The sequence below is a fragment of the Cibotium barometz genome, chromosome 18, assembly GCF_041138505.1.
Source record: "Cibotium barometz isolate CiBa-2024 chromosome 18, ASM4113850v1, whole genome shotgun sequence".
NCBI classification, from domain to species: Eukaryota; Viridiplantae; Streptophyta; class Polypodiopsida; order Cyatheales; family Cibotiaceae; genus Cibotium; species Cibotium barometz.
The window spans coordinates 8,874,255-8,901,887 of NC_141063.1; the positions used below are offsets into that span (position 1 = coordinate 8,874,255).

Sequence of the window (27,633 nt, forward strand, 5' to 3'; positions counted from 1 at the left end):
CAACAACAATTGGGTGCTAGCATGCCCCATACTTTGTGCTGTAGTGCTAAAGGTTTTGAGTCAATCTAGATGAGCACTCCACAATAAGAAACTCAAGTGTCTTGTTAAAGATGGTTCTGTGGATATTCCAACTCGGGAAGGGTGTATCCACCATGAGTATGGAGTTGCTTGTAACGAGTATGGAGTTACTTACCCAAATTGAGAAAGAATTTGGTATTTACGATAGACAGAATAAGTGGCAAAGTCCAACTTTACCAAAAGACATAAGAGGATTCACTTGTACAAATTTGTGTTTTGTAATATGTTTATAAAGTGCGTACAAGAGCAGTTATTTTTTGTTGGCATTGGTTACAGTTGGGTAGTATATTTCTACCTACGGGTAGGTAGTGCATTGCCATTGTCATGGGGAGGCAACAAAGATTTGTTATACACCAAACTTCATAATGGTATTGAACACAAATTGGATGTTGTGTTATGCATGTCAAAACAATCTCAAAGTACATAGATTGATTTTTTTTGTCTATCAATGTAAGGTGTGTTGGAGGCATACCTAATCCACATATCATAGTAAATGTATATATAGACTGGGTAAGCGATAAAGAATTTCTCATTTATTGCTTTATAGTAAACAATTTCCCATAATTGAAATGGTTTACGATATTGTTTCACCTAGTAGAGGTGTCCAATAAGACCACACTTGTAGAGCTATGTCTGGATGGTGCTATTAGCTTTTGGATGTGACCATAGATAGCCCATAAACATGATATGGTTGGCTATAGAGACATAGATATGTATTGCCAAGCAACTAAAGTGGTTGCAAGAGTAGACATGTGGATAGGCATGCATCTACTTGTGGACTGAGAGTGGTACTTTCATTGGTGCATATATTCTTGATTTTCTAGTAGTGCATAGATATTATACCTTACGTAGATGTGTCTATGTGGAAATCATCTTTGTTGCAAGATGTGTAAATTTGTTCTTGGAAGAACGCAAAAACTTTTGGAGAGAGAAAAGTGTAGCTTTCCTTAAACTGTGTGTAAGGTCAATTGAACTTTACCACATTATAGATCAATTTGCTAAAGACTTGTAAAAGTTATGCAAATTTATTGAATTAAAGTCCATGTGGTTCCTATAGCTAACCACAAGAGACAAACATCTTTGATTTCGTACAACATGCAAAGGAATTCCTTGAATGTCGGAGTACATTCATTATCATGTTCTTGAGGATTTGAGAACTTCTGGCATACACTAAAGTCATGATGTTATTCAATGCTTTAGTAGCAATTTTCATTTTATTAACATCTTTCATAGTTGCAAGTGGCAACTATGGTTTGGTGTTCCAGATGAAACACGAGTGTTGCATGTTTCCTTGTCCGTAGTACTTAAGAAAAATATGTGTTGTGTGTCTTGCTTTCCTTGTTGTAGTACTTAGGAAAGTTACATGTGTAGATGACCATATGGTCTACACACACACTTGTTTATAACTTTCTGAACCGTTTTCGCAAACGAAAACTCTTCTTGAAGGGAAGAGTAAATAAGTGACAAAGTTTCTTCCAACTAAATAGGAGTATATGCTTCGGTATAGATGAATAATCTAGTGGAGAGGAGTATCTTTCACCGTTGGAATCTGCTTTTTGTTATTCATGACTAGATTTTCTCCATTTACGTAATTTTATGGAATCTAGTCTAGATCTCCATGGCCGTAGAGCTATGCAAGGAGAAAAGTCAATAAGTTGGTAGCATAGCATGATAGCGTAGTCTACAAATATTTAGTAGCGTAGTCTACAAACTTGAATTGCGAGAGAGCTCTCGAGTACACCTAGTTTTTCATGTCAGTGGCATGTGAAAACAATGTACCACCAAGACAACGTAGTTTGTCTTAAAGTTGTTGAGTCCTTGGAGTTACCGTACTTCCACATGAACCAAGGAGAATTCTGAGGTTCAAAGACCGGAACACGAGGTGTACTATGTACCGATGAGAAATTGTTAAGTGGAAGGATAGGTCAGAAAAGGTCTCAAGTCAGAACAACTATATATGCTTACCAACAACTTTCTCCAGTTTGTTTTCATTCGCGGACAAGAACTCTTTAGAGGAGGGGGAAGGGGGGTGTCACGTAGCCTGTAAAACGACATGCGTGAGTCATCCGTAGCAACGGCGAAGCTCGACCAGACATGGAGTCACCGGAGCACGTGCGACCTTGGAGCCCTCCTTGGCTATGGCGGCGACTACCGTGATGTAACACCCGCACTTTTCTTGTTTAAGAGCATCTATGCTATATTGCAATTTCATTCATTTATACATTATAAGCAATCTAAAGATGCTCGTAAAACTTACACATTTTGGCTAGAACATGAGTGAGTGTGTGTGTGTGTATATGCGCGCGCACGAGTGTGTGTGTGTGTGAGAGAGAGGGAGAGGGAGAGAGTCAATCCATTTATGGGTTAACATCAACCAATACTATCAAACAAAATATAAAGTAGGGATGAACACAAACACAATCAAGAATCAAGATACAAAGTAGTACTATCCATTTCAACCATTGGATAGAAACCAATATGGTTTGATGAAATACTTAGAGATCCTCACTCCAAGAGCATGTGGCAACAAGCTAGGATGAAATTCATAATGATGTACTTTATGTATGTGTTATGAGATTAAGCATTCTATAAGCAACATGCAACCTCTTAACTATCAAAGCCTGACCCGCCATCATTTAAGTATGTATGAATACATTAGGCCTTGCATATAAGTTGACTTTTCTCATAAAGCAAATATACTCTCCCATATGACCCACCATCATTTAAGTATGTATGAATACATAAGGCCTTGCATATAAGTTAACTTTTCTCATAAAGTAAAGATACTCTCCTATAATAGAAGCTTGACTAGCCATCATTTGTGTGAATATGTAAGGCCTTGCATATAAGTAACTTTTGTCACAACTTTGAATATACAAGGCCTTACATATAAGTTAACTTTTCTCATAATACAAATAAACTCTATCGAAAGTTTTTTTCGGGATGTTTTATTTAATTAAAAAATTAAAAGGTGCAATTAAAATTGCAAAAAGGGGGAGAGGGAAGTTACTTTCAAAAAGGATTAAAAAAAGGGGAGGGTGGTTAATCCCATATTAATTTATTCTCATTTAGCAACTAATTAGTTAAAAAAGCCTAAATTTACAAAGACCGAGTAAAATTCAAGTTATTAAATACCAACTTCATCCACCACACTTTAAGCTCTAAATGCAAGAAATAACCCCCAAAAAAAAAACTTTAGTCAAATTGGAGAAAAGACACCTCTCATTTTGCCTAAAATGGATCCCAAATTAATGCTTAGCATTAAATATCTATTTTGAAGATTGATCAAGGGCATCAAGTTAATTCTTCACATTAAATATCTGTTTTGAAGATTGCTCAAGGGTCTCTCTTTAGACTCCTAGGAAGCTTTGATTTCCCCACAAAGTTGATTACAAATTATGTACTATTAGTTAGCCCTAGTCAATCCCATCTTTCCAAATGTGATGCCTATCTAATTGGTGACTAATTAAGAAAACCTTATCCAAATTAACCAAATGAATGATATAAAGTAATTCTAAACTACTTGTTAAACCTAAAACTAAGTGTAAACACTCAACAAAAACAATTACTTGTTACTGAACTGAAGATTAATGAATCTAAGGGTTTCCCTATACAAATGTCTAAATACTTAGTGCTAAGATTCAGTCTAAAGCTAAAACTAAGTCTAAAACACTCAACAAAAACCATTACTTAGTCTAAAACAAAAACCATTACTTGTTTACTGAACTGAAGATTAATGAATCTACGGGTTCCCCTATGCAAATGTCTATAAATACTTAGTGCTAGATTAAGCTATTTAAGTGTAAATTAACAGAAAAAATGAATGGTATGAATGAATTACTTTCTAAACCTAAATCTACTAGAAAAATGAAAAAACAAGATTAAACAATTGATTTTTAAGATTTAAAAGATTTTTTTAATCTTTTAAAAAATTAATTGTTTAATCACAATGCTAAGATAAACCAGATGGAAAGTGAAAAGGGCTATGATCCTAGACTTGGAAAGCAATTAAGACCCTAGAAATCAGTTAATGCTATTGAAACCTCTGTCACCACTCGAGGGCAAAAATTGCAGTCCAGTTATGGTATTTACCCAAGTCCAGCCATCACATTGTGTGAAACAAAAAGCAGCATCTAACATCATCTTCATTAAGGAGCCCGAGTTAAGTGATAAACCAAGCCTCCTTGTCACAAATAAGCCTAGCCTGATGGTCCGCTCTCGCTTGGTGCACTTTCGTTACAAATAAGCCTAGCCTGATGGTCCGCTCTCGCTTGGTGCACTTTCCACTTGAACGAAAGTTTAGTAAAAACACATTATATAACCACAAACCAGGCAAAACGGGGACTTCTCAACAAGCCATGACATCCAAACCTAAGCTTCCCTCACCCTAAACCCTTCTAGGAGTGATGTATATTAAACTTTGAACCCACAGAGTTGGAGTGATAAGCAGCAGCTCTAACTTGCAATTGGCATTGGTGCTTACAAGCAGCATGCTGCATCCCCTCGAAGAGAGCTCTGGGAACTCCGTATTTTGAATTTCCTCACCCATTTGTTTACAATGGAGTTGTATCTTGCTCAGTCTTTCTCCAAGCTCTCTCCTCACCTGTAAACTCACAAGATTAAACATGATCATAATATAATAGGTGGAGAAAATATGACACCACATGTGAGTGCATGAGAAAAGCTGTGTATGTTCTACTCACTCTGTTGAATTGTAGAAGCTGTTTTTTCCATTCTACAATGGACGTTCACATTGTGGCAATAATCTGTTTGACAAACTCCTCGTGACCATCAGCAACAATCTCTGATTTTACTCTTCTACTCGTGTCTTCAGAATAATTACAGGCCTCATCTGGGACCAAAAAAAACCAAACAAAAGAGTTCTCTTTAACTTGCATCTCCAAAGCATGCAAGTGTGCTCACACATCATTTTCCGTGCCTGTGCAAGTGCCTGGGGTCTTTTTTTCTGAAATCTCACCGTTTCTGCAAGATTTATTTCGCTTTGTCTGGAATGCAGCTATTCTATCTCTGCTCTCATGGTTGCTCTCTACCCTGGTGCTTTGATAAGCATTCACAGAATTGGGCTTGTTATCTGGCATGCCCAAAAGAGGTGAAGAAACATTAGGGGGACAAAAATCATCAAGCAAATTTCCACAGCTCAACATAAACTAGACCCCCCAATACCATAGGATGGTGGACATCTATATCATAAGACCTCACCAACTTTTGTGACTTCTCCACTATACCGACTTCTTGGACTTGCCCATGTGTACTAATGGATCCTTTTGGAACTAGATGACATGGCAATATTATCACTGAGGGATACAGATAACGGGAATATATGTCTCCAAGGATATACAGATGACAAGAATTTGTTTCCCTGAGGACGGAATGCTTTCTTGGTATGCAGGTATTTCTGATATCATTAAGGGTCAGCATATTTTGTGTGCACGGAACTCATCTGATGGTATTGGGCCAGATGAGGGGTGCAAGGTTTAGCAATCCCTAGCACATTTAAATTCCGAGTACATGGAAATGGAATAGATGATTTATCATCTCGAGCAAGCATCCATTTATGCTTGGCGAATTTCTTTTATTTGTGCACATGTTTTCAATGCCTGCATGTACGTGGTTTTATGGCATGTGTGTGTCCAAGGCCGGGGATGCCAGGGAAAGCCCAAGGATGGGAGTGCTGCATTAATCTAATGTTAACGGGAGACTCGTGAGTTTTCCAATCTTAGATGTGATCACATGGCATAAACTTTAAAGCCATAAGTTTTCGCATGTATTTATAAGTGGGGTCACACTTCCTCAAAGTATTCTTGGAGTGTATGGATTGATAAATGAATACGCACTGAATGATCAATGAATAAGCAGAAAAAGGGCCGGACAAGGGGGCCAACCTTTATTAAAAAGGGCAGACATCATTCATAAAGCAAATAGAAGGGAAAGTAGGATATTAAAAACTTGTAAGAGTTTTTATCAAAAAGCACATTAAAGAAAAAGCAACCTGACCTCTATAAATAAGCAGTATGGGTTATTGCGGAATCATCAAGAGCAAGGCGTTGCCTGTCTCTCTCTCTCTCTCTCTCTCTCTCTCTCTCTTCATTAACATTGTACAGACAATGCCATCATCATCATCATCTGTAGGAGCAAACCTAGACTGACTGTAGGCTGCCTGCATATCACCTCTATGGCTGCCTGCATCAACTCCTGTTTGACCACACCCACCCTTATTTCATCGCGCAAGGACGTTTCCCTTTGCTGCCTACTTGACATACAAATGTTTTTCTTTCGAGTGGTGCTTGTGAAAATCACATTGCTAAAAAGATGTCTGAGGACACACAGCTGCTGGCGAACGGTTGACTAGATGGGATCCCTGATGATAAGCATTCGGGTGAGTCAGGGCAGACAAGAGACCTTTGTGTTGAGCCAGGGCTTTTGGAATCCTACTGGCCATGAGACCGTCAATATTGACAACCTTTGGAAAGCTCTGGGGGAAGTTCAAATCTTCAGCCCGCACCTTGTCTCTTGGTGGACCTTGGACCCCTAGTGTGGTGGATTTTCATGGAGGCTCAGGCCAGAGTCAGGGCAGACAAGAGACCTTTGTGTTGAGCCAGGGCTTTTGGAATCCTACTGGCCATGAGACCGTCAATATTGACAACCTTTGGAAAGCTCTGGGGGAAGTTCAAATCTTCAGCCCGCACCTTGTCTCTTGGTGGACCTTGGACCCCTAGTGTGGTGGATTTTCATGGAGGCCCACGCCCATGGCCTGAGCTTCTCCTTGAAGGGCCGATTTACAGTGAGTTTGATCAGAGCTTGGGGCCACCTCAAGTGAGCCCTTACCCAGGTGCTTCCACCTTCTAGTGAGGAGAGACACTGCCAGCCGCTGATTTGGAACCCCCTCTTTACCTTGCAGCCACCCCTTGCGCACTTGCTCTCACATTGCATGGGGCCCCTCAGCACAAGGCCTGCTCAGTCTTTGGGAGAGTGGGCCAGCCTCAGGAGGCTCCCCCCAAGAGGCTCAGGACATACGTCTCGTTGGCGACTCTGGCTTTGGGAGAGCCGACCTCTAGCACATGTAGAGTTGGACCGAGGCAAGTGGGAGTGGCAAGATCCTTTCGTCCTGGAGAGCCCTACCACCCTCTTTTTTCACTACATGACGAGGATGGGTCGTAGGATCCAGATGCAAGAGATCGATGGTACCGTGACAGTGGCACTGGGCCTCTACTAGGCATCTCTTTCCGCTTCCTCGGAGATTTTTGGAAGTGCCTGCGGGACAGTTATCAGCCAAGGAAGGTCACACTCTTCCTCTGACAGTTAGCCCGTCGCAGCCTCGTCGTCTGCACTTGGTTGGCCATTGGAGGGAAGCCGGCACAGTGTGCAGTGTGCGGTGTGCGTTGCGACCATCCCACGGCAGTGCCTTTGGGACTATCCCAAAGTGCAACAAGTTCTGTAGAGGATCCTTTGCCTCTACACAATGGTATGGTCCATGCTGCATACTATCACCTGCGGGTAGTACCCATTGACAGATTGTTAGAGCCATGTTCTGTGAGGACTAGTCAGAGATGGGAGATCATCAGCAGCATAGTTGCATGTCATATTTGTGCGCCCCCCACCCCCCCCCCCACCCCCGTGCGCCCCGGCAAAGGAAAAAAAAACCCCAACTCCCCTAGGGACCCATTGGAAACTCACCTTTGCTAAATGGTGGAGTTGTCGTCTTGCTCATTTAAAACCCGCAAGACTTATTTAGTTGATTGTGGTTTGACCGATGCCAAGCAAAAAACCTTAATGGCAGCTACAGCCTACAAATCTCCTGAAGTTACCCTTCATGCGTGCTAGGTAGGCTGTTGTTTCATCTGTGAACAACAAGATAGACAATGGCAGCCTCTAGCACTGGTTAAACATAACTGTTCGATTTGCTAGTGTTCTTGTAATAACAGAATTCACTTAACCACAGAGGAATTAACAAACAACAAGACAACACTAAGGGCAGGAATAATGCTCTGGGCCACCCCCCCCTGTCAAAACCCCAAAGGATCTCCTCATAGAACGCTCCTTGTACAAGACTCGAAACCTACAAACAAAACAAACAAACAAGACGGGGGTGCAGGCCTGACTCACCTCCCAACCTCGACAGCCGAGGGCAAGCCCACAAGACTTGGCTGTCCCCACTGAGCCACGAGATGAGCTAACTAGATGGACGTACCGACCAATCTCTACCTCGTGACGTCCCATACCGCCACGAAGCTACCCTCACGGGGCTCGAGACTGCTGCCGGCCTCGGCTGCATGAAGCAGATGCACGGCTGCACTAGATCCAGGCTCCAGACCATAGAGCTCTCTCAAATCACGCGAGACTCTATATGACTAATAACTAACCTTGGCCACCCTTTTATAGGCTCTTGGCCGGTCATCGGGCGTCCACACTTTGGCGCCCGCCCGTCCATACTTGGATGCCCGCCCGTTAGTCTATCCCTAACTCAGCTCGCCAATCTGCCTGCCTAGCTCCAAGCTTCCCCAAACCTCGAAGCTAGTCTTGTGTGCGTGTAGCACACGATAGATACACACTTACGTAAATCTATCTTCGTGAAATATTTCGCTCCTGTTAACCGATCAATCAGGTCATCTGACCTAGGGAGAGGATAATGGTTCTTAATTGTGTACACACGTGCATGTGATTGGATATATGTCGATTGTGTGTACATATATGTCTGTGAAGATCCTGTTTTGGCCTAGAGAGAGAATATTCTAGAGAGAGGTTATTCAATTTTTAGATATTTTTGGATGGAAAAATCTCTTCTTATTAAAATAAATTCCCCCGAAACAAAAGTTGAAGGTGCATTAGAAATAAATTATAATCTGTTCAAAAGGCCTTATCTTGAGGGTCCAGATTTTTGAAAAATTTTAGATTAAGGTTCTAAGGAGCCAATTAGATCAATCCAAATGTAGGAAGGAGATAAATAGAAGAAATAAAGAAAATCCCCCCAAAAATGAGTAAATACTCATATAAGATGAAGAGTTGACTAAGGATAAGGATATTAGTTAAAAAAGAAGAGATATTTAGAGAAATGAAGCATTTTTGACACCTCAGTGTGGGGAATTTTCCCTCATGAAGGAGGCGCCTATTTCACATGTGTGGTTGAGTATTAAACTCACAAATAATGAGATATTTTCATCTCTCCTCTCTCTTGCTTCAACTAGATCCAAAAAGTGAGCTAAACTGACCTAAAAATGGTCAAAATTTAACCAAACTAATCTGAAAAATTCTAGAATCAGTTTGCTTGGTTAGAGGCTCACTTTTTCCTATAAATGAAGCCTCCCCCTTTGTAAATAGTTAATAGTGTTTTATGCACTGTTACTCTACTCCACCCCAGAGTCAAGAACTATGAATTTCTTAATAATTCATTAAGTTTTGACCATTCTCTCTTCTAAAGAATTGGTGGCCACTCTTGTTGCAAACAAGAGTAGATCCCTCAAACCATCAAGCCAAAGGAAAGCTCCTAGAAATTCATGTAAGTTAGAAATCTTACTTTTTCTTTATTCTTTTAATGGTTTTCTAATTTTTTGTTATCTTAAAATGAAGCTTGTTTAATCTCTTGTAATCAATACACATTCTCCAAGTGTTGTCCTTCTTTCTCCTAAGCAACACAGGTGTACCTTAAAGTGATTTACTTGGACGGATCTGATCCATTCTCAAATAATCTTCGAGTTGTTTAGCCAACTCATCTTCTTCAGCTTGGCTCATCCTATATAAGGTGGAATACTGACAGGATGAGCACCAGGGATCAAGTCAATATGATGATCTACTGCCCTTTCAGGTGGTAAACCCGATGGCAGTTCCTTAGGAAATACATCTTGAAACGAATTAAGTATCTTCTGTAATTCTTTACTTTCAAATACACTTAATTCATTGACATCCATGGAAGGTATGAGAAATGAAGAAAGTGGAATCAATACACAATGGAAAGCAGTATACAAAGAAGAATCCATTATATTTCCAAAATCAACTGTATTTACAAGGTCCCTGAGAGGGATGTATACAATCACCTAAGATACTATACTGGGTGTTCCTATGTTGAAAAGAAAAAATATGACTAGACCAATCTATCTGGACTTGAAGAGTCTTAAACCACTCAATCCCTAATAACAAGTCTACATGTTCTAGGTGCATAATATAGCATTCCAGAGAATCTTTGTAGTCCTGAATCCGGATTGGTAGCATCTCCACCTTTCAATCCCATACTTGACGACCCGCAGGTAGGCGTACCTCATAGATATGATCGCTGGGTGTCGTATCAAGACTCAATTTCTGCACAAGTTTGTAGTTAACAAAGTTGTCATGAGCTGCAAGGATCTAGAGAAATGTGGATTCTATGGCCATTCACTTCTCCATAAACTCGGAGAAGATCATACAAGCCAAAAACTTTAGAGTTGAACAAACAATCAGAACATGTACTAGGGCGAGAAAGTACAGTAACGGACGTACCTGTCAAAGACAACTCATTAGCTGCCTTTGGCTTGGGTCCTGCGTTAGTCTTTGCACCCTTTTGCTTCGCGCACTCGTTACGCATGTCTTTTTTCTTTGCAGATGAAACAACGTCTCTCCTTCTTGAGCTTCAAAGCTCCAAGGAGACGTTTCTTCTTCACTGGTGTCGAACTTGAATTCTTCGAAGGTTGGTCCGAAGACTTCCGTTAGCCATTGGTACCGAGAACTTTCTTTTGTGCTTGTTCCCCTGCTCAGTAACGGGTTTAGACTTGGAAGAGACCATTGTATCATCATAGATACGAGCTGAATGAATGGCCTCGTCCAACGGTATGAGTTAGATAAACCGGCTACGAAGAACCCTAAAAGAGTTATGGGATCCATCTTCGTAGCTTTCATCTGTAAGACTCTAAATTTCTGGAGGTAGACCTCATAAGTAAGGTGTTGCGAGGTCATGGTCAAAGCTGTAAACCGGGCAACCACATCATAATCATCCTCTTTCTTGAGGAATTCTTTCTTGAAGACATCTTCGAATTGTGCCCAAGTCATTGGCTTAGGGTTCAGTTCCTTCCACCAAAGCAAAGCTTTGCTTGAGAGGAGACCTGCTGCTAACTGGATCTTTTTCCCATCATCATATGGATGGAACTGAAAATGGACTTGCCACTTATGTAGCCAAGTGTCCACTATCTCCTTGGTACACTGCTTGTGCTCGCCCCCGAACTGATCCGGAGTAATGTTGGGACCTAAAGCAGAGGCCAAGGTATCCATACCCGAAAGAGTAGATAGAGTAGTGGTCTTAAAGAGATGGAGTTCTGCAAAGCCTGCATCTGCGCGGCGATTTGTGCTTGACGTTCCGAAGAAGAAGCTTGGAGAGCCACTTTAAACTCTTCGATATCTAATTTTGACACATAATCGTCGAAAAGATCGGCATCGGTGTCTTCCGTAGCCAGCAAGCCTTCGCGTTCGATAAGGGGCTCCAACTCGGATTCTTGGGTCGACATCTTGAAGAGGACAAGGGGAGAGAAAATTCGATCTTGCACAAGAAAAGTACTAGAGAACTTGAAAACTTGAGAGATATGTGACAAGAAGCCCGCTTAAGGGATTTATATAAGCTTCCCCAAAAGCAAACTTGAGCTTTTGCTTTTGTGTTGTGTTGTGTGTGTGTGTGTGTGTGTGTGTGTGTGTGTGTGTGTGTGTGTGTGTTCTGTTTTCTTAAAAAAAACACCTTTAAGCTTTAAAAGAGTCTTTAATCCTTTTAATAAGGTTTAATCCAAAAAACGAAAGCAAAGCGTATGTTTTGTTTTTTCTTTTTTTACAAAAGCCAAAATCGACGCTTGAATGCTGTCATGTTTTTTTTCCCCTTCGTCCACCTGGATTTAGTGCCAACTTCGCCGACGTGGACCTGACGTCGCTTGTGTCTGCGCACGTGCTTTCCGCCGGCGCATAAGCGTTGCCACCTGTGCACGATGTCTGCCTGCGTAGGCCTGGCCGCCTGCCTGCCTAGGCCTGGTCGCCCGCCTGCCTAGGCTTAGGCGCCTGCCGGCCTATGCTGCCCACACCGATAGCTTACGTGCGCTTGCACCCCTGTACACCCGCGCCCACAGTCCGTGCAAGACCCGGCCAACTGTACCCTCTGCATACAACAGCCAGCGTTCCTTTCTCTTGCTCTCTCTCTCTTTCTCTTACAACAATAGCCGACTCGCTTTTTTGTTCTCTCTCCCAACTGTTCATGCGACTACAAAAACGCATCCAGCCTCCTTGCAAAACAAATCAACCCTACTAGACCACCTTCTCCATCATCACGGGTCTCTTCGATAAAAAAGCAACATACTAATCTGAAAAACAGAAGTATGCATAGACAAAAAACAGCAAGCTTCTTGAACACATACCTAACTTCGACCTCATCTTCTCTACCTACCGACTTGCTCGTTCACGAGGCATACTCTGATACCACTGTCAAAACTCCAAAGGATCTCCGCGTAGAACGCTCCTGGTACAAGACTCGGAACCTGCAAACAAAACAAACAAACAAGGCGAGGATGCAGGCCTGACTCACCTCCCAACCTCGACAGCCGTGGGCAAGCCCACAAGACTTGGTTGTCCCCACCGAGCCACGAGATGAGCTAACTAGATGGACGTACCGACCAATCTCTACCTCGTGACATCCCATACCGCCACGAAGCTACCCTCACGGGCCTCGAGACTGCTGCCGGCCTTGGCTGCATGAAGCAGATGCACGGCTGCACTAGATCCAGGCTCCAGACCATAGAGCTCTCTCAAATCACGCGAGACTCTATATGACTAATAACTAACCTTGGGCACCCTTTTATAGGCTCTTGGCCGGTCATCAGGCGTCCACACTTGGGCGTCTGCCCGTCCATAATTGGGTGCCCGCCTGTTAGTCTATCCCTAACTCAGCTCGCCAATCTGCCTGCCTAGCTCCAAGCTTCCCCAAACCTCGAAGCTAGTCTTGTGTGCCTGTAGCACACAGTAGATACACACTGTGCACATGACCCCCCCTTCCAGGATTTATTAATACCAAATACAATCCAGGAGGAGTGATTCCTTCTGAGTAATGCCCAATCCACCACAATGTCGAAGCTAAATAATAACCCGCCATGCCACCTTGGCCCACGCGAGCCCACCGTCTATCCCATTCTGGATCAGCCTCTGCACCTGTCCGAGGCATGCCCGGGAATGTGATATGCAGCGGAAGTCTTTGTATTGGAAGATCCTGTCACACAAATGCTCACACCGTCTTCTGTATCCTTAGTTTCGTGAGTTTAGCGATCCACTTTAATACTTCAAACTTTAAAGAGATATGAGAGAGAGATATGAGAACTGTACACCAGATTGGGTCCCGAATTACCCACTGAAGGGCCCCTTGTCCCGATAACGAGATAGTATTTGCTTTATTTCTTTAGAGAGAATGACTGTGGACTGTAGATAAGCCAAACGCAAGATCTCGGAGGATCGGAGATTGGCTGAACTGTACACGGCTGTAGAAACACCTCGATGACCTGATCTCGAGCCTATGCACTCTTCCCAAGGGCATGAGGAAGGGCTGCACACCTGAGGCTGAGAAAAGGAGATGGTGGACTGTTCTAAGCTATGTTAGAATGTTGTAAATGCTTATGAATGCTGTGTTACCTTCACCAGTTGACTGTTGCATGTATGGATGATGCACCGAAGGCGGGGTACTACTATAGAACTGATGCAAGACTGAAAAACGCAGGCTGTAGGACTGAAACGCAAGCTGTACTACTGCTGGACAGAAACACAGATGAGTACGACTGCTGCTGGACAGAATACGCAGGTAGGTGCTGGAGATCTGTAAACGCAGATGACTGTAGGCGGCTGGTGCACATGCAGAAAACGCTGGCTGAATTCCGGCATTGAACTGAGGCTGGCCTGTATGCTGAATCAGGGACTGATTTGATGCTGAATGCAGGCGCCTATGGCTGTAGGGACTGCTGAACTGCAGGCGTTGGATGAACAGGACTGGCTGAAGCAACCTCAAACACTCCAAGGGCTGGATGAGACTAGTCTAGTGCTGAAGGAGGCAAGGGAAACTCCTAGGGCTGAGGAGGAAAGCTCTTAGCACACTGAAGACTGAATGATAAACTAAGCCCTATGCAAGCCTATTTATACTAACTGGAGGTTGGTCAAGTTGGCTGGTCATTTATTGAAGAAAGTTTATATTTATAAATGACAATAAATGCTAAATAAATACTATAAAATATGGAAAAAATACCAGATAAATCCTAATAAATTCCCTAAGGCTTCTGGGATGTTCTAAATGATGCACAGGCATATGAATGCATATTATGCAGGATGCAGAGTGCAGAGTGCTTTCTGATGCAAGCCCTAAGGCTTCTACTGACTCTACATGCATGAATGATTCTCTCCAAGTGGGTTAAGGGACTTGACTGACTGACTGACCCGCTAAGGCTGAGGAATGACCTACGTAGCTCGTGCCTGACTTATCCTGGACTGAGGATATACAATGGAGTCACGGCGTACAACAAATATCATCCTACTGGGTTCTAATACTGTACAACTGTTGCACTTCTGATGATGAGCTATCTTGTCACCATGCACTGAGTGCAGAGTGCATGTGACATTCCCTCCTGATTAGCGTGGTGGCTAGTTCATGGCTTCCAAGTAGTCCGCCAATAACTGGGGGTACTCCTGGAAGAACTCCTCGTCGAGCCATACAGCTTCGTGGGTGCCTCGATCTCGGAATTTCATATAGAACTAATGAATCCGTCGACCGGAACCATGCTTCCATCGATGAAAAGGATCTGCACAGGCTCAATAACTTCTGCTTCGTCTACCACGTCTGGCTGCTGTTCATCTGAAACATCAAACACTTCTGGACCAACATATGGTTTTAGCCAAGAAACATGGAAAACAGCATGCATTGTCCAACTGGCAGGCAACTTTAACTTCATGGAGACATCACTTAACTTCTTAACTATTGGGAAAGGGCCAAAACTACGGAATGAAAGCTTGGGACAATGTTTGCCCACTTGTTTCAATTTTTGTTTCATGATGCACTGAGAGACCCAATCCCCTTCCTTGAAGTGGATATCTCGTCTAAACTTACATGCCTGTCTGTGAACTGAATGATGGCCAGGATCAAAACTGCGGGCCAAACTGGATTGAGTACCAAACTCTGTGGAATCGACATACTAATCTTCTAAGTCTTTTCCAGAGATGTTGAGAATGGTAGACTCCTGACTGATCGAGATGCTGGTCTTTCTACTAAGAACATCTGCTACTGGGTTATGCTGACCAAGGATGTACTTAATCATTTCTCCAACTTGTTGGAAGAGCTAACCCTGTCTAGTGTGCTAAGCACTCCACTGGGCACTTGGCATCGTCGGGAGCCACTTAAGTGCTTGGTGGTCTGTGGTGATTGTGAAAATGTGTCCATAAGGAACATGTTTCAAATGTTTGAGAACTGACTGCTGTTCTAGCTTGCCCTTGAAAGTCTTGGAAAGACAAGAGGGAAACTTGCTAGGAGGTTTTGCTAACTATGGGATACTAGGTAGGAGATCATTCTTAAAAATGTCTGAATGAGAAAGGAGATCTGCCAACTGAGGGACTGAAGATGATGAGACAGCGGTTATTGATGAGATAGAAGCTGTCTGAGCATAAATTAATGTTCCTTCTGCTCCCTTGCACATAGCTCGTCGGGCCTGGAGATGAGAAATCATAGGAACGCCAAGAATGCTCCTATCCCCCCGAATCATGACACAAGAAAACCTTTAGAGATGATAAAGGTGTCCTGCCCCCAATTGGGAATAGGTTCATACTGACGAAACCACTTGGATCAGGCTTTTCTGTGTGGTTGTTGCCTCACCCTCCTGCTTAGCATCAAGTACCACGGATGGCATGGAATGCATAGAAGGTAAGTTTTGAACCGCATTGGTGGTGGCAGGCAGGTCTGGAGGAGCAGGGGATACTGCGGCAACTGTGGTAGAAGGCTCTTTGGAGGCTTGCTCCGCGTGTCTTTTTGGACAATCCTTCTTACCATGCCCAATAGTATGACAGAAAAAACATCTGTTTTCTGACTGATACTGTCTTTGCTCCTCTGGAGGAAGATAGCCTCCAGTGATGCCTGCTTGAGTCTTTTCCTCAGGGGTCTTCTTAGGCTTGGATTCCTTACCCCCTGAACTAGAGCTAGGACTGTTGTCTGTCTTAGTGTCTTTAGAAGACGAATTACCCTTCCCCTGTTGGGGTTTGGTACTGGGCTGAGATGACTACTTGGGCTTGCCTCCGTTCATCTTCATTGAGCTCTTCATTGCTTCATATCAAGAAGCTTGAAGGCTCACATAATTATGACATTTGGCAAACCCAGTGCTATAATGTGTTGCTCCAGAAGAAGCAGCACAAGCCCATCAAAGAAAGGGGTGTAATGCCCGCTTCTCTTACTGCTGAAGAATGGGAAGATATGGATGAGCTGGCAAGATCCACTATCATGTTGTCTGTGTCAGACTCTTTACTTTTCAGCATTCGTGAAGAGAAGACAGCTTGGGGAATGTGGCAGAGATTGCAGGACTTGTATGCACAGCAAAGTGCCTCAAGCAAAGTGTATTGGTTGAAGAAACTCATAGGTCTTCAAATGAAGGAAGGGGCGTCTATGACAGCCCATCTAAATGAGTTTAATGGTGTTGTCAGCCAGGTAATCAATCAAAAGTTGGCAATGGACAATGAGTTCAAAGCCACCTTTCTCTTATGCACTTTGCCAGAGAGTTGGGACACATTCAGAACAGCCACTAGCAATTCAAATGCTATGCTGTCATATGCAGATGTTGAGGGTGCTCTCCTTCAAGAGGAGATGAACAGGAAGAACAACTCTGTTGGAAAGTCCAATGCAATGAATGCACGTGGGAGATCCCAGCAAAGGGGTAAAAGCCAAGAACAAGGAAGGAGCAAGTCCCGCTCCAAAAAGGACTTGGAATGCCATTATTGTGGCAAGAAGGGACATATCAAAAAGCAATGCTACAAATGGAAGAATGATCAAAAGGAAAAGGACAAAGGAAAAGACAAAGACAAAGATGAAACCAAAGATGCAAAGCCAAAGGGCAAAAGTGGAGTCAAGATTGAAGAAGTCAATGTGTCACATGCAGGTGACAGTGAGGATGAAGTCCTATTCACGTCTTCACTTGATGCCCATTCACTTCTTGCAGGAGATGGTCATGGTATGCACTCATGGATCATTGATTCAGGTGCCTCCTTTCATGTCACAGGTTGCAGAGACTTGTTTGTCAGGTATACTGCTGGCAATGAAGGAGTAGTTTATTTGGGTGACAACCATGCATGCAAGATTCTTGGCAGAGGTGATGTGAGGCTTGTGTTTTCAGATGGCTCACAGCTTATGCTCCATGATGTCAGGCATGTGCCTGAGATCAAGAAGAACCTGCTTTCTACTGGACAGCTTGATGATGTTGATTATGTTACCACATTTGGTCGTGGAAAGTGGAAGATTAGTAAGGGCTCACTGGTTGTTGCCAGAGGCTCTAAGGTGGACACTCTTTACTTCATGCATGCAGGTGTTTGTCACCATGCTAATGTAAATGCAACCGAGCTGCCGGAAATCTCTATGTGGCATAGCCGGTTGGGACACATGAGTGTCAAAGGAATGGAGCAATTGTCTCGTTTTGGTTACTTGCCTTCTCTAAAGTTCTCAAGTTTTCAGTTTTGTGAGCATTGTATATATGGCAGGCAACTCCAGTGCCCCCACAAGAAAGCTCTTGGACAGAAAGATGCTCAGTTAGAGCTTGTGCATACAGATGTATGTGAGATGCCTCAGCTTTCTTTGGGAGGGGCAAAATATTTTGTGTCTTTTATTGATGATGCCACACGCAAGGTGTGGGTTTATCCTCTTCGTTTGAAGAGTGATACATTCTCAGTGTTTGAGAAGTTTGTTGCTCTTGTTGAGAATCAAACTGGCAAAACACTGAAGGCTTTGCATTCCGACAATGGTCGAGAGTATATGTCCAAACAGTTTCAGGACTTTTGTGATGCTAAAGGCATCAAGAGGGAGCTCTCTACTCCTTATGATCCTCCACAAAACGGGACAGCAGAGAGGATGAACAGGACCATTCAAGAGAAGGTCCGTTCTATGTTGTCACATGCTGCATTACCTCATGGTTTTTGGGCTGAAGCTGTTATGACAGCCGTTCATCTTATAAACAGGTCACCTAACACGAGGCTTGGTGGGAAAGTGCCAGAGGAAGTATGGACAGGGAAGCCTCCGTCCTACAAGCACTTGAGAGTGTTTGGTTGCGTTGCGTACGTGCACATAGGAAATACGCACCAAACTTGATCCTAAGTCTCACAAATGCATATTCCTAGGATATGGTGACAGAGGTGAAATGGGGTATAGACTTTGGGATCCAGTGAATAGAAAGATTATACGCAGCAATTATGAAACATGCATGTATAAGGAGCCTGCAAGGCAACAGGAGCCTGGCAGAGTCATCTTTGATGATGATGGACATCATGGACAACAACCAAGGGCTGTAAATCAGCCATTACAGCATCAAAACCAGCCCTTAAATGGTGCTGAAAATGGTCCAAATGGACAGCCAGAGATGGCAGAAAATATCCCTATGGATATCCCACAGGTAGAGGAGATACCGGGCATGATATTTCAACCTTATGGCATGGAACAGGAGCCACCAATAGGTGATATGCAGGCTGGACAGCAACCTGCAAATGATGGTCATTGGGTACGGAGGTCCACAAGACCCTCCAGAGCCCCTGACAGGTTTGTTCCAGGGGTTGACTACTTGATGCTCACTGACTGTGGGGAGCCCTCGTGTTATAAGGAGGCTTTACAGAGGGCAGACAAGGCTCTTTGGGAGCGTGCTATGAAGTCAGAGATGGATTCTTTGCACAAAAATGGAACATGGAAGTTGGTGCATTTGCCTACAGGCAAGAAGGTTTTGCCATGCAAGTGGGTTTACAGGCTCAAAGTTGCACCTGATGCAAAGCCAAGATACAAAGCCAGGTTAGTGGCTAAGGGCTTCAAGCAGGAATATGGTGTGGACTTTGATGAGATCTTCTCTCTAGTGGTCAAAATGACCACACTTAGAGCTGTATTAGCTTTGGTTGCTCATGATGATCTGGATTTGATTCAGATGGATGTGAAGACTGCTTTTCTTCACGGTGATCTCCATGAGGAGATATATATGCAACAGCCAGAGGGTTATGCAGTAAATGGAAAGGAGAAGCTTGTATGCAAGCTGAAAAAGAGTCTTTATGGGCTCAAACAGGCACCAAGGGAATGGTATCATAAATTTGATACATTCATGAAATCCCAGGATTTCAGGACAAGTGACATAGATCACTGCTTATCCACCAAGAAAGCTTTGGATGGCAGTCTACTGATACTCATCTTGTATGTTGATGATATGTTGATTGCCGGGAAATCTCGTAAGGAGATGGATGCCTTGAAGAAGAGGCTGCATCAAACCTTTGATATGAAGGATTTGGGTGATGCAAATCACATTTTGGGTATGCGGATACTTCGCGACAGAAATCAGCATGTGTTGTATTTGTCTCAGAATGAATACATTGGCAAAGTTTTGCAGAGGTTCAATATGGATGGGGGGAAGAAGACTAGTGCTCCTTTGCCTCCATATGTGAAACTCAGTGCTATGGACAGCCCACAGTCGGATAGTGACAGGGCTGATATGGCCAAGATTCCGTATGCTTCAGCTTGTGGCAGTCTCATGTATGCCATGGTTGCTACCAGGCCGGACATTGCATTTGCAGTGGGAGTGGTTTCTAGATACATGGCCAAACCTGGCAAGAAGCATTGGGAAGCAGTGAAAGGTGTCATGAGATACCTGAAGGGCACACAGGATATGTGCATTTGTTTTGGCAAACAGGATGCATTAGTGCATGGTTACACGGATTCGGATTATGCCGGTCATCCAGATAACCGGAAGTCTACTACCGGTTATGTGTTTACATTCACAGGAGGTGCTGTGTCATGGATATCCAGGATGCAGAAGTGCACTGCCTTATCTACTACAGAGGCCGAGTATATTGCAGCCACAGAGGCTTGCAAGGAGGCATTATAGCTATCTCGGTTAGTGGTTGATTTGGGTTATACAGGGGATATTCCATTGTTGCATTGTGACAGTCAGAGTGCCATCCAATTGGCAAAGAACCCTGTCTTTCATGCAAAGACGAAGCATGTGGATGTGAAGTATCACTTCATCAGAGAGGTGATAGAGAACAAGCAAATTCAGCTTGTTAAGATTCATACGGATGACAACCTCGCTGATCTGTTGACAAAAAGTTTGCCTCCAGAGCGATTTGCTCATTGCAGACACTTGATGGGCATTGGATGAGGCCAGTTTCAGCCTTGATATGGCCTTGTATATTATCATGTACATGCTGATTTTTCTTTTCCTTCATTTAAGGGCACTTTGCCTTTAAGTGGGAGGTTGTTGGGGTAAAGGCATTATGCCCACCCTTATAATGTGTACAAGCCCATAAGTTATAGTACATAGTACACTTAGTACTTTTAATGTACTAAGTGCACTATGTGTACTAGTGCAATATACATGTGTGATAGGGGAGTCACACACTCATTCTCATGAGTTGACTTATCCCCACATATGTCTCTCTCTCTCTCTCTCTCTCTCTCTCTCTCTCTCTCTCTCCCCCTTCTTCTCTCTGTGTATGTCTCCCACATGAAACCCTAATTAATTCTCCCATTCAATGAGGCTCATGTTGCCTATCTTCGCAAGAAGATTGAGTCTGAGTATATGGATGAGGGTGATTCAATGGACAAGTTCCTTAACCGCATCAAGGATTTGCGAGAGCAGCTCATCAACATTGATGAGGTCATTCCAGATGGTTCACTTGTATCTACAGTGCTTCAAGGTTTGCCAGAATCCTATCAAGGTTTTGCTACTACTCTTCGTCTACTCATGAAGGGTAATCCAAACTTGTATACCTTTGATGAGTTGGTGACTCTCTTATTGTAGGAGCAGTCTCGTTCTAATAGGACCACTATGCTTTCTGCTGATTGGTGCCTTTGATCGAAACAAAGTTAAATCTAGGGCTGCATCTAGTGGTAAGCCTAAGGGCAAACCACATGCCCATTAAGATTCTACCTCGTCTAAAGAGGGTGACACCAAGAAAAAGAAGACATGTAACTACTGCAGAAAACCTGGCCATCTTATTGAGAGAAACGAGTGAAGCTCAAGAGTGTTGGAAAAGATGTACTCAATAATGATTAATGAAAGTACAATGTGAGTACATAAAGTAGCCTAGGGCAAAGTGCCCAACACACGTAAGTGTGTTCACACGGGAAAAAGCATGTGTCCAGTCACAGGGAAAAAGTGCCCGTGAGTAAGCTGTGTTCACACCTAAACTAGCCAAGAGTGGTCATGACCAACAGTCTGTACTAACCTTGTGTTTAGCCTGTGATTTAGGTGATTTCTCGGGAGGATCTTACAAGTAGGCCAACCGGTTGTGTAGGGGGCAGATAGGCCTACAAATAGGCCCCTTCTCTCCACCTCTTCAATCAGTCATCGATCTTCCTGCCTCCTCATTACCAAAAGACTGTCACACTCACGAGTCACAAGCCAGTGACTGAGCTACCACTGACTCCCATTGGAAGACGATCAATAGTCTCTAAGGGCACAACAGATTTGGCATGCCCATTGACACAAGACCATCAAGCGGTTTGCAATTTCTCCTACAGAATCCCATAATACATTACATCTCTCAACCTCATCCATACCCTCCACGGCCGATGGGTACGCCTCCAAGGTAGCTCCACAGCTATGCAAGAATGATTTTTTTTGCATTTCAAGTCTTAGATCTTTCTTGTCTAGAGGTGAAGATGGGATCACTTGGCACTAGAGGCTCCCACTGTAGCTCCTTCCCCCACTCCTGCAGGTGGTCTCCCTCTGAAAGCTGACAGCCCAGGAGGGAGACCCGCCCTCTCTTTTCTGAGTTTCACCTCATTACAGGATTGTTCTCTTCTTCTCATATGTATATTTTATTACAGAGATGAATGTTTTTCTGGGGCACCGAGTGGGGAGGAGGGAGGGGGTGCAAAATAAAGAAATCAGAGAGACACTTTAAAATTCCACATATATCTTCTGACCTCTTCTTGAAGGAACCACTTCTCCCTCACAGACATCATCTTCACTTTCTTCAATCCCTGAGTTCGATCTTCCAGAACTTGCCACAAGGTCAAGAATGTTACCTGGTACACCCCCAAAATAAAAAACCTAATAAACACAAGGCTACAAGAGGACTGTTGCTTCCTTCAATTAGCAACTCTCAAATTATCCAGTCTAATCTTTTCCAGAATTATTCACCAAATCACCAAAAAAACTCATTTGGATTGCTAAATCTCGGGAAGATTGACTTAAACCAACAAAAACATTAGCAAATTGGAGTAAGGCTTTATTTCACCAGTGCTAGAGGATGCTGTTGTCTGCACTGTTGCCACTGTTACAGAATTCTCTTTAATATAATCTTCATCATCATCTGTCTGAATGGTTGTGTTTTCTGCAATATAGAGATTCAAATCAACAAAGGTCAATTTGATGTATTTTGGCTTGACGAGCGTGCGTGCGCGTGCACATACGTGTGCATGTTAAAAGCCCTGTTGTCAAACCAGTTTTTGAAGCCTTGAGTGCCCTTCTTGCTGCAATCCTTTTCTCGTTTCTTCTTGTCTTTGAGTTCAAAGGATATTTTTTAATAAGCTCTTCTTTCTTCTCTTGCATTCCTAACTGTTGATATGCTTCTCCAACTCGTCTCAATACGTCTACATCTGGTTTTATTCCAAAACTTTCCATTTGCTCAAAGACCTTCAAAACAAAAAGTCGTGTGAATTAGATCAAGTTTTACATCATATATCATGATTTTTTTATAAATGATTAAGAATTAAATAATTTAAAATATATCCATCTATCTAATTGGAAAACACATATATATAACTATTATGTGCAGTCCAGCTGCCTCTGCTGAGCACCTGCCCCATGCAAATTCGCTGCTGCTCCTGTTTTGAACCCCATCCCATGCATGCAAATTGCTGCTCGTACTAGTCCTTGACTCCACACATGGCGAATTTCTGCAGTTTCATTAACTGTACACAAATCATTCATGGACCTAACATGACCCCACATGTGCGAATCTTCTGTACAGTTTCATGAACTTTAGGGCATGTGCAAAAACCTGTTCTTGCTGTTGTGCTGACCTAACCAGGGAAGGGACCCTATGTGCTAATGCATTGCTGTTTAAGCCGTTTTGTGGTGAACGGTGTAAAGATGAGCCAGATTTGAAGACAATATTAGAAACAATGCTCCTCCCTTAAATGTGAGTCCAAATTCCAGGTAATTCAAACTTGTAAGGACCCCTTTGATAAGGAGCAACGGAATTGAGCAGCCTTAATGCCCAAAGTTCGTGGCCTCAGAGCCTCAGACCAGACAGGAATGTACTTAGGAAATTGGATGGCAGACAAATGACATGATTGCAATCAAGAAGAAAATCTGGCACAAGATGTTGAGCCATGAAAGTAATTCAGGCTGGGCAGCAGTAGGCAACATCCAAGAAAGCTAGCTGAATAATCACCTAGGGACTCTGGTCCCTGTCATACACCCGCGTGTGTCGTTTTCATCCTCGAACAGAGTCGTGGGTGTCAGATGGGAACAACCTACCATTTGCACAAATAGATAGAGAGAAAAAGAGATCCACAACAGCATAAAGAAAGGCATCCAGACTCCAAAGTCAGCCTGCCGCTATTTGCTTGATTTTGGTTATTTGACTGCAATTCAGGCTGGGCATCAGAAGTCAACATCAAGGAAAGAGACCTGAACAATCACCTAGGGACCGTGTTATACACCTGAGGGTGAGTTTGGATCCCCAACCACAGCCGTGGATGTTGGATGGGAACCCACCATCCACACAGATAGCTGGGGGGAAGAGAGAGAGAGAGAGAGAGAGAGAGAGAGAGAGAGAGAGAGAATTAACGTCTTCAAAAGGCCCAGAGGGTCTATGAGACCAAAAAGCTAGTATAATGTAACCATGATGAGAGCGGCGCGAGGAAGAGCGAGAGAGAGATCTGCATCAAAAGGGATAGGGAGTCAGAACCCCACTTTTTGCTTGCTTTCTGGTTGTGTGGCTGTTACATCAACTCAGCTGCTTGTCTATGTAACAAACATGACTTCAAGACCAGCCTTGCTATAACAACTTGAGGAGCAATGAAAGAGCTGATCAGGGGAGTGCTGCCCAAGAATGAGCAAGTCGAGGCTGTAAAAAAGACCTGAAGGCAGAAACAACACACTTTGCTACTACCTATGGAGGAGATTAGTACACAAAATGCAAACTTCCTACATTGCAAAGACTTGCCACTGAGTTCCTAGAGGGATCCTCCCAGAGGGGCAGACCTCTATAGCATAGTAGCAATGAAATGTGTTTCAGACTTCACTGAAAGTACGAAACGTTTCAAAACGTTTCGGTTTTTTTGAAACGAGTTTTTTATCAGCTGTTTTTTTTTATAAAGATTTTGGGGATTTTCACATTTAGAAAACGTACGGCTGAAAATTTGGGCCCTTTTTATGCCACACTGTCGGTTGCCTTGGCCAATGGCCATGGCCCATGTCACATTTCTGATTTATGGATTGCTACTCTTGAGTCTTTAGACAATCTTTTTGGTTACTTGTAAGTTATGCTATGTGGGCTGGTGAAACGTGAGTGTTAAGTTTTAACATGTCTCAGACTTCAAAGTTCAGTTTGACATATGCAAATTGCAATGTCTAGCTTTTATTTACAATTTTGTAAGTCTATAAGTTCAAGTTGACATGGTGTTTGTTGAAAGTCTTATAAAGTTGTGTAAAACTTGTTGAAGGTCCCTGTTTTTGGGTACCATAGGCGCGCGCACCCCCCCCCCCTCCCCCCTCTGTTATGAAACCTTTTTTATACTTTTGGGCATGGCAATGAAACGTTTCGATACGTTTTGAAACGTGTTTCAAAAACCTTTTTCATGAAACTCCTGGCTACTATGCTCTACAGCCCGCTGTTAAGTATCATGATTGCTAAAGGCTGCAGAGACAAACCTCTCCCACAGGTAGAGACCTCTAATAACAATTGTTGAGGTCCTGAAAGCTATTGAAACCAAACCCGTCTACCCAGCCTCACTTAGAAACCAAACCCGATTCATGTCTGAGGGTCATGCATGGGTGGCATCGGCCTATTAAAGAGTAACACAACTTCCTACATGGAGCAAATTCCTTGAGCTCATTTCAAGACAGGCACATTTTCACTGCGGTTAGATATGAAGTCTTCAAAGAACAATATGTCAACTATCCTTCTCACAAGCACAATCACTAACACCAATCACACGCAAGGGTGATCACGTCACCTTGATAACCTTTTCAGGCATCTCATGCCTTCTGTATGCATTTGTCATGTAGGCAAACATGTTCTTGGGCATGGACCTTGTGTGCAAGGCTAAAATCTTATCCCATAATGCCTCCGCATCCTCCAGCCGCGCTTCCATACAGTACGCCTTCAGCATGAGGCTATACGTGCCATGTGTCTTCCCGAGTCCTTTACTTAGCATCCACTTTGAAACCTGTAAACCCAAAAAAGAAGCACCCATCACAAATGACACAGAGTTTATGTACGAGAAGGCAAATTTGGAAACAATGAACTTTCACGCACAGGTTATAATAATGTGTGTGTAACACATGGGTGCACAATATAGGTTCTTTTCAGCTTGGACAAACAAGAGGCAGCAGGATATTTACAAGTAAAAACCGATGTATATGTGGTGAAAAAGGTAAAAATTTAAGGTGTTTGAATCAAAGAAGCATTCACAAGGGTATTTCTCGGAACAATGTGGCACCAATAGAAAACCTGAATAATTCTATGCCATTGCTCTTGCTGCCGTAGTCTTTCCAGTGCCTTTCTTGTGGCCACAATTGGAAATTTGAGCTCAAAAGCTGCCCATTCGTCTAAAGCCCCGTACACGTCCTCTTTGACATCTGAAAGCCCCATCACCTGCAACAGAATTTACCATGGTACCACAAGCAGTGTCTTTCTTCTTGAGAAAAGGGGGGTCTTTCTTTTGACCACTAGGCTGCCACTTATTGGCTGGCAGCCTGTGCTTTCAAACAGGACAGCATTTCAACGCAGTCAAAAAAATTAGAGAGCAAGGCAAAAGGGCAAGCATCATACCATCTTCACTAGAGATTTTGCCATGGTTCCTGACCCAGATTTGCTTGGAGTTTTGGATGGATAATCATGGCTGTCCCGTTCACTGGGCATTTGTTCTCGGGTTTGCTGTTTACCCCCAGTAGATGGCTTCTGCCTTGCAAGAAAGTAAGATCTTAAATGAGCTGAAAGTTTATGACACTGGGTAAACAAGCTGCACGCACGGTTATATAAAATGGGCAAACATATAATTGATTACATGGAAATCTTGACACGACAGTAGCCGCTCTCCCTCTGATCTGGAGAGCCTTTGCATTCTTACACATAGACTTGTCATAGATCTGAAATACAAGCAAAACCAAATTGTAAACAAGGCAACAAAGCTAGCATAGATGTATGTGTGTGTGTGGCCAGGCAAATGTAGAGTTTTTTTATGGAATTGGGACGGGCTTTTGAATCAAAAATACAATCTATGTACATGGCATCAAAGAGATGATGAAAAAGGGTTGTTGGGTACCTCATCATCGAGTCGCCCACGATCACTGTTCAAGTTTGAACCCCCTCCTCCTTTGGGCCGGGTTAGCCAAGTGCATGCGTGTTTAACTCATCAGCTGTACGTATTTGCTCACCGCGCAGAAAACATTTTCACACACTCTCATTGTCCAGAAACTCTCTGTGTTGAAACCCTAATTTTCAGACAATCTCTCTGTGAGCCAGCCCTGTCTTGCCTATGAACACACTCTATCTTGGGTACGCACATGCCGCTACTTGCCCGTACTGAGCGTAGTGCCGCCTGAATCCTGATGGTGCTGCTGACCTAGGGGACTAAACCCTAGACCCTAGAAGTAATCGGGGAGGCGTAGCAGACTTGAAAAACAAGTTTTTTTAGTTGTTAAGGTGTTTGGTTGATATTCTAGAGGTTATGGGTAAAACCCGTGTGGTGTTTGTAAAAGGTATCTTGAGAATGCTTTTTTTTTTTCTTTAATGACTCTTCTAATGACTCTAATGACTCTGAAAATTCAGAGCTCCCAAATGTCTGCACTGATGAGGGATTTGCTTCCATTGATATTTTTTATTTTTTATAAGAAAAAATCCTATGGATTCATATTCGTAAAATTTGAGAAAGAGGGACCATACATCATCTCTGATTGTTGTTGGCGAGGCACAAAAGGATGAAAACATTGTTGCACATGCACAAGAGGACGCATGTCCCTCTCCCTGAAAGCTTGTGGGCAAAGAACATCGACTCTGAGACGCACACAAGAAGTAGCAAGGGGTTGATGATGATAGAGGCCACCGAGAGAGATTGTTGACGACGCAAGAAGAGAGCAATTGATGTAGTTTATACCATGTCTCGGGCAGGCG

General features: G+C 43.2%; 1 protein-coding gene and 1 long non-coding RNA gene across 12 annotated transcripts; both read right to left on the reverse strand.

Moving 5' to 3' along the window:
- Window positions 1-3,971: 3,971 nt before the first annotated feature.
- Window positions 3,972-27,234, reverse strand: LOC147628887 (pentatricopeptide repeat-containing protein At4g21190-like). Of its 11 annotated transcripts, none has more exons than XR_015267845.1 (12): window positions 26,786-27,234; window positions 26,528-26,609; window positions 26,293-26,421; window positions 25,972-26,115; window positions 25,475-25,687; window positions 22,730-22,922; window positions 22,525-22,620; window positions 22,211-22,312; window positions 5,057-5,170; window positions 4,782-4,930; window positions 4,327-4,681; window positions 3,972-4,277 (listed from the first exon to the last, which is right to left on the reverse strand). XR_015267845.1 is itself a non-coding variant. In XM_086812059.1 (11 exons), the coding sequence occupies exons 1-10, from the start codon at window positions 26,791-26,793 to the stop codon at window positions 4,827-4,829; spliced, it is 1,185 nt and encodes a 394-aa protein (XP_086668185.1). In that variant the 5' UTR covers window positions 26,794-27,234; the 3' UTR covers window positions 3,972-4,681; window positions 4,782-4,826. The 11 variants fall into 11 exon arrangements, 8 of the variants coding, with proteins under 8 accessions (XP_086668185.1, XP_086668184.1, XP_086668189.1 ...); XR_015267844.1 differs by having other exon boundaries at window positions 22,700-22,922; XR_015267846.1 differs by having other exon boundaries at window positions 26,293-26,425.
- LOC147628888 (uncharacterized) lies at window positions 24,616-24,946 on the reverse strand. The gene is made up of 2 exons (XR_015267847.1): window positions 24,823-24,946; window positions 24,616-24,690 (listed from the first exon to the last, which is right to left on the reverse strand). It is a non-coding gene; the product is annotated as an uncharacterized LOC147628888 (long non-coding RNA).
- Window positions 27,235-27,633: the final 399 nt, after the last annotated feature.

What these genes read in the sequence shown, in the direction of transcription:
- LOC147628887 (XM_086812058.1), bottom strand. An exon ending in AGGGCTTTTAACATGCACAC is followed by an intron (nt 22,621 to 22,699) that starts GTATGTGCACGC and finishes TCTATATTGCAG; the next exon opens with AAAACACAACCATTCAGACA. An exon ending in AGTGGTTCCTTCAAGAAGAG is followed by an intron (nt 5,171 to 22,210) that starts GTCAGAAGATAT and finishes TGGGCATGCCAG; the next exon opens with ATAACAAGCCCAATTCTGTG.